Here is a 12641-nt window from a genome sequence, read left to right as displayed (position 1 = left end):
TATACAGATTTCAGAGGCTGTGAGAAAGCTCCCCCCGGAGCTCAGAGAGACCACGTTAGAGCAGGTTTGCAAACCATCACTGTGGAATGAACCAGTGAAGAACTTTGGGGTGATAAGGAATGCATCCATCAGCAAAAAGCCTGGCTGCCGGATGGGGTTACAGACCAGCGTGCTCTTCAAAGGAGCTCCCTGGGCAGCACTGGACAACCCACTGCCTTTGCTCTGCCTGGACTGGGCTTGAGGAAATAACCTGAGTTACCAGAACACGACTGTGCGGAGCGGGGTGGGATAGGCGGACAGCAGGGCCTGGGGATCAAGAACAAACCCCATACAAAGGAACCCCCGGGGCCGAGCTACCTCCATGAAGTCCTCCACGTCGTCCTCCGCCTGCCTCCCTTGGCGCCAGTGCTTGAGCAGCCACCTGAGCTTGACGTAGAAGAGGAAGATGTTCTGCTTCAGGGAGCGCAGCTCCTGCTGCAGCAGGTGCCTCTCGTCGCCCCAGGCGCGCTCGTGCAGCGAGCTCTGCAGGGCCAGGCCGTTCGCCTCCCGCTCCCGCCGCCGCAGGGCACAGCGGCGTTCCTCCTCCACCTTGGACAAAGGAGAGAGGCAGCGTGATGGGCGGCTATCCCCACCTGCCACCCAACTGAGTCTCTGCCAGCGGCCATTCTGCCCGGGATGGGAAACTCAGAAACCTCATCCCCCGACTCCCTGCGTTTAGTAAACTCCTCGAGGCTCCTCGCTCTTCACAAAACCTTGAGCGCTTCCTGACTCCGAGGAGAATGCCCCTTCAAGGGGAGGGGTCAGTGATGTTCCTTAGACCCCTTCAGGAGCACTGTCTCTTGGAGGCAGGGCTCACAGCTGACTCAGGGGAAGACCCTGTTTGCACTCCGGGGCTGGTACCTTGTGCCTTGGCACATTGTAGGTGTCCAGGCGGAGTAAGTGGGAGTCGTTCCCCCTTAACTTGCCGGGCCCTAGGGTTCCCACAGACCCTGACAGAAAGACAAGCTAGTACTCAACTACATATGGGGTGCAGACAGTGAAGTGAAAATCGCTCAGTCATGTCTGACTCTTTGTGACCCCATGGACTATACAGTCCATGGAATTCTCCAGGCCAGAATACTGGAGTGGGTAGCCTTTCCCTTCTCCAGGGGATCTTCCCAACCCAGGAATCAAACCCAGGTCTCCTGCATTGCAGGCAGATTCTTTACCAGCTGAGCCACAAGGGAAGCCCAAGAATACTGGAGTGGATAGCCTAAGTCTTCTCCAGCGGATCTTCCCGACCCATGAATTGAACCAGGGTCTCCTACATTGCAGGAACATTCTTTACCAACTGAGCTATCAGGGAAGGCTGGGGTGTATATTAAGAGCACAGGAATAACGTTCACGGTGGCTAAAGTCATATATGGGCTGAAAGTCTTTTGCTCCACTGACCAGAAAGGGTTAGAATGCCAGTCTTGCCATTACTCTAAGACCCCCTCTTGTGCCAAAAACCAACAGGTGGGTTAGGTTTTGTTTCCCTAAAGTACTAGAGAAAGTACTAAGTTGGGTGCTGACACCAGACCTCGTTGGCACCTGAAGCTGGGATAACATGAAAAACAGGCAATCTCACTCACATACTCAGCAGCCCTGAGTCCCAGCACTGGCTTTGTCCCCTGTGGACATGGAGCTGGACAGGGAGAGGAGGGGGCAGCCAGGCTGCTGGAAGCCCAGTGTCTGCGATTTATTTGTGTGTTATCTCAGGCCATCGACTGACCCCGGTGAGGTTTCAGCTGCCAAGTGCAGCTGATCCCCGCTGTGCGTGCCCAGTGCCAGGCGGGTGCCCCTGAGGTGCCCCAGGACTGGCTCCTGGAGGCACAGCCCTGGGAGGGTCTATTCTTTTAGTTTATTTTTTGATCTATAACCTCTTAGAAATATCCCTTACTGGCTGGCTCGCTCTGCTCCCTCTTCCTCCAAGGCCCTTGCTGCCTTCTCCTGTTTCAGGATCCCCTGCACTTCCCAAGTCTCAGAGTCGTGTCCCTGGCTCTCCGGGAGGTGAGGAGACCCCTGCCCTTCCCCTTTGAACAGCCCGGATGACTGCTCAGCTCCTCCAGCCGAGGCTGGGAGAGTCTTCACCCCACAGCCCTTTATCCTGAATCCAGTACTAGAAACACCGGGACCCTGCGGTTCTGCTGACAGCACCTCCAGGGATAAACTCACTTTCAAACATGATTTTTGGTGCAATGCAAAAACAAAACAGCTAAATTCCTTATAGATTAGCCTTCCAGTGATATGAAATTACTTTTCTTTGGTGATAATATGTGAAATTTGACCTGTAAATATAACTGTAAGAAGGGGGACACATCTAGTGGCACCTGGCTTGGCTCTCCCAGAGCTTCATGGCAGAAGGCACTCCCTTGATCAGTTTTTAACCCATTTAGATGAGCAGAACCACAGACAACTTGAGGCTTAGGTGGCATGCACATTCCTTGCCAGAGTAAGTACATACAGATACCTTACTGTGCGTAGGGCATGCATTTGAAACACCGTGGTGCCATCTCAAGATCATTTGGTTTTTGTTTTTAAAGGTAACAGACGTCTTCCAAGAACAAACACAAAAAGGTCTGAGAAGCAGCCACGGCCATTCAAGCCTGGGTTTGCGTCTTGGGTGTGTCAGGGGTGGCAGGTACCTCGGAGGCCTGGGGACAGTGATCCCAGGTCCTGGGAACTCTGGGGAAGCGCTTAATGGATGAGGATTTTGAGCCAGGACCAGGTTACTCTAAAATGGCTAAAACAGCTGATAAGGCCACAGCCCAATTAGTGGTAGCTTTTTTAATACAACGGGTGAATTGTCGATGTATCTAGCAGAAGATCGACCTGATATTGACGAAACGTACTAATCTGCAGACACTGGACATTATGGACACACTTTCATGTCCAGAGGCATGGAAGGCCCTTTACTGATTCTGGCTACAGGCAAGCTTGTCTGTTGTTGTGTTAGTCTGTCAGTCGTGTTCAGCTCTTTGTGATCCCATGGACTGCAGCCTGCCAGGCTTCTCTGTCCATGAGGATTCTCCAGACAAGAATACTGGAATGGGTTGCCATTCCCTTCTCCTGGGGATCTTCCCAAACCAGGGATTGAACCCATGTCTCCTGAGACCACATACTGACCAATGTCAGGATGGAAAGGCATGCTTTCTAGCAGGAAGGGAGACAGTGATCTTTGTGAGACCCCCGAGGCAGGCAGCTTGACCAGGTGCCCTTATCCATGTGCCCTCCAGCCCCAAGCCCAGGCTGCCCAGTTGGTGCATGAGACCAAGTCCCTATAAAGCAACACCCACCCTCTCTCTCTCTCTCGGGGCCCTGCGGACAGAGAAGGTGGTGCTGGACCCAAGTCGTATTTACCTTCCAGATGGTGTCTGTCAATCTCTCTGCCTCTTTCTGATGTAGTCTGACTACCTGCGCAAGCTGACCCTGAAGCTCCTTTATCGATACACTCTTTCTGGGGGAGCCCCCGAGCTGATTGGTGGGACAAAGGAAGTGGTTTAGTGGCAGCGAAAACTTGGCCCAAGCTGAAGACACGGGACAGACCCATGCATGAGGCAGGGGTGACAGAGTGACAAGGTACCCACGGGTGCAGAGAGCGACACCGGCAGCTCCCCCAGAGCCCCACCCGCATCTCTAACCTGGCAGCCGGGTCAGTGAGCGGTGCCGTCACCTGGGCTTCGGCCACCACAGCGCCACAAACCAGGCCAAGAGGAGGCAGCTCCACACGAGGCGGCTTCTAGATGACCTTCTAGAAGCTGCGGGCATCAGAGCTGGCGATGCTGATGGTCATGCATGACTGCCTCACACACACGGCTTTCTGGACTCACTGCTCAACTCCATGAGTGTCTCTCTCAGTTGCATAATTAATGAGTTCATACTTTCTTGTTAGAGTTTTTCCTGCCCCATCGGGAGGCCTCTCTTTTGTTCCCCAGAGTTCCCCCCAGGACGCTTAGGGTGAGCGGCCTGGGGCTGCTTCACTGAACAGAGGTCAGTGCCTTGGAGGAGCTGCACAAGGTCTGCCCGCTATATTCTACATTAAAATACCTACAGGAGTCTTCAATAAAACGGTTACTGGTAGAATCCATCTTTTACGCCTTTATGTCCAAATGGCAATGACAGAGGAGGCCGAGCTCCTTTTGACATGTTTTTTAGAGATGGAAATACTTTCCTATTAAAAATCTCAGGCGTCATTAACCTTGAAGCATGATGTGCTGCCCACCAGTCCAGTGGTTAAGAATCCACCTTTGCAATGCAGGGGACACGGGTTCCTTCCCTGGTCCAAGAAGACCCCACATGCCACAGGGCATCTAAGCCTGTGTGCCACAACTACTGAGGCCCGTGCGCCCTAGAATCTGTGCCCTGCAACAGGAGAAGCCACAGCAAAGAGAAGCCCAAGCACCACAACTAGAGAGTAGCCGCCGCTCACCACAACTAAAGAAAAGCCTGTGCACAGCAACGAAGACCTAGCACAGCCAAAAATAAAAATAAGCAAACATTAAAAGAAATAAAGGTCTGTGGAATTGCTCCTAGGTAGGATGCTGCCACTCTAGTGTTAGAAAAACCAAAATACAAACAGGCAGTGGCAGAAACTGCCATCCAGAATGAGTCCACCACCACCACACAACTGTACACACTCATACACATCACATACGTGTGAGAAAGGTTTTACACAACACAGAAATTCCCTCCAAAAATACATATTTCCCCTTTATCACCAAGTTCCCGGAACCATCCTTTGTCCACTCACCTAAGATTCTAATTAGTCACCAAACACATTCACCTCGTCCTATGCAGTCGGTTTACGTTCAGCCGATGCCTTCCCTGGTGGTCCCCATGCCATGGACACGTGTTCATCCGGACAGCACGACCACCTCCCTGTGTTATCACTGGGGAATCCACACCCCGGCCTTCCCCTACATGGCGTGTGCCACACCGACTACACTGCTCATTTCCTGGACATCTTCGGAGAAAGTAGCGTATAAATTACTTTCCACACAACTACTTTCCACAATTACTTTCCACAAAAGACAACTTCACTATCTCAATATACAAACAAAAACCAAATCAAACCAAAAAACCTTTTCACGTGGCCACTTATTAGATAACAACAGTGCTACTCATTCACCAGGACTCCATTCTACCTCCCAGCCTGTGACCTCATCGCCCATGACTTCCATTCTGTTCGGGCCAGTTCTGCTATCGCTTCTTTCCAAAGCAGTTTATCGGGTCAGCACCTGTGCCCGCGTACTTGGCATATAAACCCCACGTCCTTTCATCGAAGCTGGTATGTCACAGCTGAGGCCGAAGAGCGCTCTCGCTGATGAAAGGACAGGAGGAGGGGCTCGGGAGAAGAACTCCTGGATTTCTGACCCAGAAACTCGATCCTCTGGGCACAGGCTTGGTCTCATATTTACGTGTAATCTGACCGGTGCCCGTGCTCTCCTGCTCCTTCTTCAGCACTATTTTTAAGGCGCCCAGCACATTCCAAACCACATATTCCGTATCCTGCTCTCTTAACAAATGGAATCTCTCAGCAGACTTGCCGGGAGCCCCAGGGAGCAAAGCCCGGGAAGACGCCCATGCCACGTGGGAATCTTCCTGGCAGCCACCGAGAGGAACAGGCAACAGGAGTACTGGCCCTTCTGAAGTCTGCTCGCTTTGTTCTCCTCTGAGTGGTTAACTTTTCTGTACCTGCATTAGCAGGTTCGTGGGTGCTGGCAGGTTCTGGCAGGTTGGGACTTCAGCTCTCCTTGGCTGCGGCAGCTCTGAGGGGCTGGGCATGGATATGGATACACCGTGCCCCCCAGAGCTCGGTGTGTGCGGCCCGAGGGGCGGGCTTCCCACCACACAGACCTGTGATCTGCTAACACATAACCGAGTGAGAAGGCAGTTATTTTCTTTTTCACTTTGTTATTACTGCTGCTGCTGGCACTACTAGAACTAGTAGTAGTTAAACCTACTACTAAGATTTGGTGTCTACCCAAATCTTCCCAAATAAGCACTTCTGTCCCCTTTCCCCAAACGTGAAAATCTATAAGGTTAAAAACAGAGAAGGCACTTCTCAAATGGGACTTGAGGAATCTTCTAAACTTCAGCTTCAATTCAGAAAGTTGTTTCTTCTTTGAAGCCACCAATCTAAGGTGGCTTCTGGCAACCTCTCCACTAGCACCTCCAAGGAGCCCAAGAGCTGAAGGAAATTCACATGTGTTTAAGAGTAGTCAGAGTGTGCAGACAAACCAAGGTCATGTCAAGGGCAATGGAAGAGGAAGTCCAGACACTGTTAGCCAAGGGGAGTAAGAGGATGGGATTAGCAGATGCCAACTAGAATACACAGGATGGATGCACAAGAAGGTCATACTGTATAGCACAGGGAACTACATTTAATATCCTGTAATAAAGCTTCATGGAAAAGAATATGAGAAAGAATGCATATATGTGTATAACTGAGTCACTCTGCCATACAGTGGAAACTAATACAGCATTGTAAATCAACTATACATCAATTCAAAAACAAAAAACCAAAAACCTGCTGGCAGTACGCCTTGCCTCAGTCTCAGCCCCATTGTAGATGAAAAGGTCTGTTCCGTCTGCCTTCCCCCTAGTCACATGGTGCTCCGTGGCATCTGTGCCCTGTGCCCTGAGTCTTTAACCCAGAGTCGCTTCTCTGGCCAGCTGGCCTGCTACGTGTGTACTGTTTCCAGTAGAGCCTCAACGGGAAAGCAAGTGTTGGCAATGAAATCAGTGAAGTCTTCACTAAAGGGCTCTGAGGGTTCTGCTCCCTAGAACTGTCTCCTGTACGACCCTTTAAACCAGTATCACATTCAAAGACCAAGCTGAGCAGTCTGTCAGGGTGACATCCATGCCAGGGACACAGCCACTCCATGGAGACCCAGACCCTACATGGGATCAACATGGGGCTCCTCTCATCATGAAAGGGAAAACTATGGAGCTGTCAGAGGGGTCAGAAAACATGCATCATCTTTTAGAAGGTATTTTAAAATTGTGTCTGCACACCTGAATTTTCTCTCCTGTGTGAAATGCTTTGGTGAATAAAAAGTCAGAACGAAGTGTGTCTAACTCCTGAGTAAATCAGTCTCCCCTTCTAGGAAATGATGCTCCTGGACCTTGCCTTTCACTGAGTTGTTTTTTTTTGTTTTTTTACTGTCTCATTAGAATGTATAAAATTAAAGGAAACCAGACAGATGCTTGAAAGAAGGAACATTCCATGGCAAGATAGCTGGCATAAGATTAGTCACCCGAGTGATCTCTGTTTGGAAATGCCCCCTAAGGAGATGGAGCGCCTGTTGGAATGTCCAGGCCTGGGGGTGCTGGTCAGGGGGGACCAGTCCCCACTGTATAGTACCGCTCCTCACGGGAGGGGCGGGGGTGGGGAGAGGCCCAAGGAGGCGGTTCTGGACCTAGCTCCACCACCAGTCAGCTGGGGTGGGGGAGAATTTGCTGATGCTGCCTTGCGCTTTCGTCCCACTTGTAGAATGAGCGGGTCTGTCTGAAGATCCCTTCTGAGCCCTATAGTTTGGTGACCCTGAGTCACCACACGGCACCAGCTAACTCTGCTACACGCCCTTTTACAAAGGTTTATTTTCCCACGACACTGTTTCAGCTAAGCGTCTTCCTCTCTCCAGATTCACTGTGGTTTCTGAAGCTGTGCAGAGCACATGTGCCCGGGAGAGTCGGGGGCAGAATCTTTGCTCCTGGGGAATTAGCAGGGCCTGGGGGTGCAGGGGAGGGAGTCCTCTGACCTCACCACAGTGAACCAGACACGCTTTGACAGGACATCCCGGACAGTGTATAGAGGGAGGAGGGCACCGGGACAGGACCAGCCAGAGGAGAAACGGCCTCCGGGGAGCAGAGAAGACTGGCAATATGGCCCGGCCTCTGGCCATGGGTTTTCGTGCCAAAGTAACCTGTGTGCAGGACACAATGCAGATGGGCTGGTTTTGGCCTTACACTTGCTGTCATTTGATGTAGTCTGATTAGCTAGCTTTTGCTTATTTTTACTGTATATTGACAGTTATAAAATCACACCAGAAGAAACAGAAAATTCGTACCAGCTACTGGAGTCATGACACCCGTTCCTGCCAGGCAGTCTTCAACAGCAAGACACATTCCTCTGGTTCTTGATTATTATTCATCCTTGATGTTACACAGCACCTAGCACTCTTAGGGGACTTTCTCACCTGACTGAGAAGTGAGCTTCTGTTTGCTGCTGGAAGCAAACACCCTGACCTTTCCTAATGCAGAACACATGGCTCTAACCCTGCAGCAACTACCTCAACAGGCGGTACCAGAGCCAGATACCCGCCTTGGGGCCATCTACCCTCAGTCCTGGTGGAATTACATAAGTGAAGGGAGGAACTTTCACTGAGGGGACAACTGTGACCTACAACAGGACCCCACTCCTCCCCTTGCTGCTGCCCCGGCTGCCACTCCACCTGATCTCTCAGTTTGGACTGTGAGGTGCATGGGAGGGATTTGGTTTTTTTGCTTTTATTCTTGTCTTACAATTTTAAACAAAATACAAAGGACAAGAGCGTGAGGTGGGGTGGGGAAGGTAGACAGGCAGCTGGAAAACTATGGGATGAAGAAAAGCAGTACTACCCATAGTGACTGCAAGATTTGTGGACATGGGTTGCTACGGCAACAGAGATTGCTGAAGAGCCCCTGGGTCAGAAGAGCATCCCCGGTTCTGTCCTATGTCTGGAGCACCATCCAGAAAAGGAGCAGGTTGGGGGGCATGACACACAGGTGGAACACTCTTGGTTTTCAGTCCTACTTTCCTCACTGCCTGACAAGCAGCCACACAGCCTCATGAGTCAGTCCACTCGCTTTGCTTCGTTTCCAGGCCCCTTGCCCTCACCCTGTGTGAACCCCCCAGTTCAGTAGAATGCAGTGGATTCTGATTCAGTTAAGTACCCCCCTGATCCCTCATGCCCCACATCCTCATCACGTTCCCTGGGGGCCTTGGACCTAGGTGGGAACCGTCACACAGATACATGGTGAAGGAGGAGTGGGAAGGCGAGGGGGACCCCTGCTTACCTCGAGGCTGAAGCAGCTCTGGGCTCCAGGCCGGCAGCTCCCGGCGTCCCCGTCGGCTCGGCGGTGCAGCTCCCGTGCAGCGCGGAGATGGAGGTGACCCCGCTCCTCCCCTCGCTCCTGCCCCGGCTGCCACTCCATCTGATCTCTCAGTTTGGACTGTGAGGTGCATGGGAGGGATTTGATTTTTTTTGCTTTTGTTCTTAGCTTACAATTTTAAACACAATACAAAGGACAAGAGGGTGGGGTGGGGTGGGGAAGGCAGACAGACAGCTGGAAAACTATGGGATGAGGAAAAGCATGACCAGAGAAACCAACGTAAACACAGCAGCGTCAGAGAGAGGAGAGAACAGTGCCAGGAGGAGGAGCAGCAAAACGGCAGGCTGAGAGATCTGAAAGGCAAACAGAGAAAGGGAAGGAGACTGCAACACGCTGGTTACGAGGCGCATGCGATGGGGACGCGGTAGTGAGACTTGCCCGCAGTCGGGCATCGGCCATCGAACACCACAGTCCAGGGTGGTGCATGGAGAGCCGTCTGGGCCACGCCACTCGCCGCCTTCGGCTCCAGGGGTGCTGTGAAAGCCATCCTTCTCTCCACCGCGCTCCTTGCCTGCCCCAGCTGTGTTGCAGAGGGAGCTGGTGGGCTGGACTGTCCCTGGGGCATGGATGTGCCCGCTGCCCAGGAGTCTGCTAATTATTCTGACTTCGAAGAGCGTTTGCACTGCGCTTCAAACTCCTCTTTGCTTCTTCATCGAGATGGCTGGTTGTTGAGGACCCCCCAAAAAGGAGAAGGGACAGAATGCGTCCATCCTTGGCGCTGCCAGTGGGTTAGCCTTGTGTCAAGAGGGAGGACCTCTTAGCCAAGAGCAGTGGCGTGGTTAAAAATAAAAGGGAAAGGGGGAAAGAAACAAGGAAACGAAAGAGAGCTAAACCAAACCAAACCAAAATAAAAAAATAGAGAAACCCAACCAACAGAAAGGCTTTGGTTGAAACTTGAGGCTTTAGTACAATGCAGGTTTGCGATCATAACCAAGCAGCCGTGAGCAAGGTGAGTTGGAGCACGGCAAGGCCAGCGAGAAGGAGGAGGAGCAGGACGGAGCAGGGAGGCAGAGCCAGGAGCCCCCTTACCTGCAGGTCCGGGCCCAGCTCCTTGCCCAGGTTCCCCACCGGGGAGTCCCGGGACACGGAGGTCACAGAGGACAGGAAGCTGGATGACTCGGTGAGCTGGGGCAGTGGGGACAGGCCCTCCCCCAGCCTCTCCACCTGCTCCAGGAAGGCCTGGAGCTCTTTCCTGAAGGCCTTCATCCTCGCGTTGAGAGTCCCCAGCAGCTGGGGCTCCTCCCTGGTGCCCTGGCCGCAGGCCCCAGGCGAGGCCTCACTGCCCGGGAGCGCGGCCTCGGTGTCCGTGATGATGCGCTCCACCGTGCGCTCCAGCCTCTCCGCCTCGTGCCTGATGCTCGCCAGGCGCTCCGAGTCATCCCGCGCGCGCAGCAGCTCCGCCGGGCACTCGCCGGCCTCTGATGGTCTCCCACTGCCGAAGCCCGACGTCTTCTCGAAGGTCTCCTCCGAGTCGCTCTCGCCGCCAATGGGGCCCTCCCGGCGGGGCTGCACGCGGCCGTCCTCGCCGTCGTCGCTCCTCCGGCCCGTGTCACTGTCGGCATCGCTGTCACGAGGGCTCGGGGCGCGCGGGCCCGGCTGCAGCGTCAGCACCTCCTCGCTCAGCTCGCTCATCGGCAGCCGCGCCGCCTGGAGCTCGTCCTGCAGGGGCGCCCCGCCCCCCGCCAGCCAGCCCGGCTCCGGCCGCGGCTCGAACTTGAACTTGCTCAGCTCGTGGGTCAGCTGCCGGTTGTGGTCCTCGATCTCGGAGATGGACCGCCGCAGCAGCTCTGCCTCCTCCTCCACGAACTGCAGGTGCCGGCGCAGCTCCGCCGAGGACTCCAGGGAGTCCCCCCCGAAGGGCGAGGTTGGCCCACCGGGCAGGGGTTCCCGGCCGCGCAGGTCTTCCATCTCGGCCTTGAGGCCCCGGTTCTCCACCTCCAGCTCCACGATCTTCCGGCCCAAGATGCTGGCCTCCTCCTCCACCAGCCTCAGCCGCAGCTTCAGCTCGGCCTCGCGGGTGCTGGGCGGCCCGCCGGCCTCGCCCGTGGGCAGGGGGCTGTCGGCGTCCCCGTAGAGGGCCCTGTACCTCTGCAGCTCCTGCTCCAGCCGGTCCTTCTCCCGCCCCAGCTTGGCCATCTTCCTGAGCATCAGCGAGCCCTCCTCTTTGGCAAACTGGAGCTGGCACCTCAGATCCGCACTGTCATCCTGCCCAGAGAGAGAGCCCAGACCTGGGTTATTTGAAAATACCACACCTTCCTGTTGTTGAAGATTTTCCTTGCACCTCACCCCTCACACACGAAACACCACTCTTCCCGTCAGTGCATGGGGTCTACTGAGAGGGGCCACGACAGACAGGGCAGGCCTGGTCCTTCACGGGGGCACCAAGGCCTGCTTGGTCACAGGAACAAAGGAAACCAAACCACTAGTTTACGCAAATGTGCACATGAAAACCATCACCCAGGAGATGAATGGAGAGGAGTGAGTGAAATGAAGCCCAGCACCGTCAACAATGTGGTGACCCACCTCGCCTCTCTGGGTCTATCCTGACCTGTGAGACACCCCAGACCCCTAGCTTAGCTGGGGGCCGGTGGACAGGCCTCTGTGCCAACTTCTACCTGTTGCCACTCACCTCCTCCCTCAACAGAGGGGCCGCCAGCACCTCACAGGTACTAACGGGATGGGGAGGCCAGGTGACCCTGAATCAGCTGGGCTTTCCACAAATCTGCTGAGAACCTAAGACAAGGCAACTCCCCTATCCTCCTCCCCCGCCTCATCACAGGGATGATGTGAGGATGACTCAAGGTGATGGGCACAAGGGCCTCTGGATGCTAAGCTGCCGAGTAAGCACCCGGCTCTGGCAGTTAGTATGAGATGGATACTGTAAACTGAAGGCCTGTGTGACTCACACCCTCCCTCCATGCAAACTCGACTTCAGCACCTTTTAGTGGCTATGACAGTAGGAAATTAATCCCAGAAACCAAGGCAAGGTGTTAAGTGGTTTAAAATCTAAAAAGTAGGGCTCCTCAGATACCCAGAGGACTCTGGAGGGTCACGGGAGCAGGCTGTCTGCTAAAACCCCACACTGCTTGACCGAGGTCCAGAAGGCCCTTTTCAGGACCAACTAGAGAGTGACCCTTGCCTTCCCCGTGCGGTCTCCACACCCTGGAGCTGCATCAATTCTGGATCTGGGCTCACGCTACGGTTTCATAAATGACAATTGGGTAGCTGGTGACAGTGACCAGTGTCATGACTTGTTCCTCTGTGATTGGCTATCAAGTTCCAAAAGGCTGTCCTGGGAACCAAGACTTAGACAAAGTCTCCCTCCTTATTTGGTGGTCACATCCCATCACCAGGGGAGGGAGAGTCATCAAATCAGCAAGTCAGCCCTGGGGGTGGGGGGAAGCTCTTCCAGCTGGGCACTTGTGCAGATGGGTCAGCAAGGCTGGCGCAGCTCTCACACCCAG

General features: G+C 53.9%; 1 protein-coding gene across 8 annotated transcripts in view; it reads right to left on the bottom strand.

Annotated features, from left to right (window-relative positions):
* The window catches only part of MTCL1 (microtubule crosslinking factor 1), a 114311-nt gene that overhangs the window by 28663 nt on the left and 73007 nt on the right, over nt 1-12641 (bottom strand). For 6 of the 8 annotated variants that reach the window (XM_081561617.1, XM_081561618.1, XM_081561611.1 and 3 more), the window contains 3 exons: nt 10207-11382; nt 9082-9237; nt 358-588 (listed from right to left, as the gene is read on the bottom strand). In XM_081561617.1, coding sequence (XP_081417743.1) covers nt 358-588; nt 9082-9237; nt 10207-11382 — 1563 coding nt within the window. Of the gene's footprint in view, nt 1-357; nt 589-3381; nt 3477-9050; nt 9238-10206; nt 11383-12641 lie in introns of all 8 variants that reach the window. The other 2 variants (XM_081561610.1, XM_081561613.1) reach the window with 1 other exon arrangement.

This window comes from Giraffa tippelskirchi, chromosome 14 (assembly GCF_054371585.1).
Source record: "Giraffa tippelskirchi isolate mGirTip1 chromosome 14, T2T-mGirTip1v1.2.pri, whole genome shotgun sequence".
Classification (NCBI taxonomy): domain Eukaryota; kingdom Metazoa; phylum Chordata; class Mammalia; order Artiodactyla; family Giraffidae; genus Giraffa; species Giraffa tippelskirchi.
The sequence above is the reverse complement of the archived record's forward strand: the minus strand, read 5'-3'. Positions and strand labels throughout refer to the sequence as shown.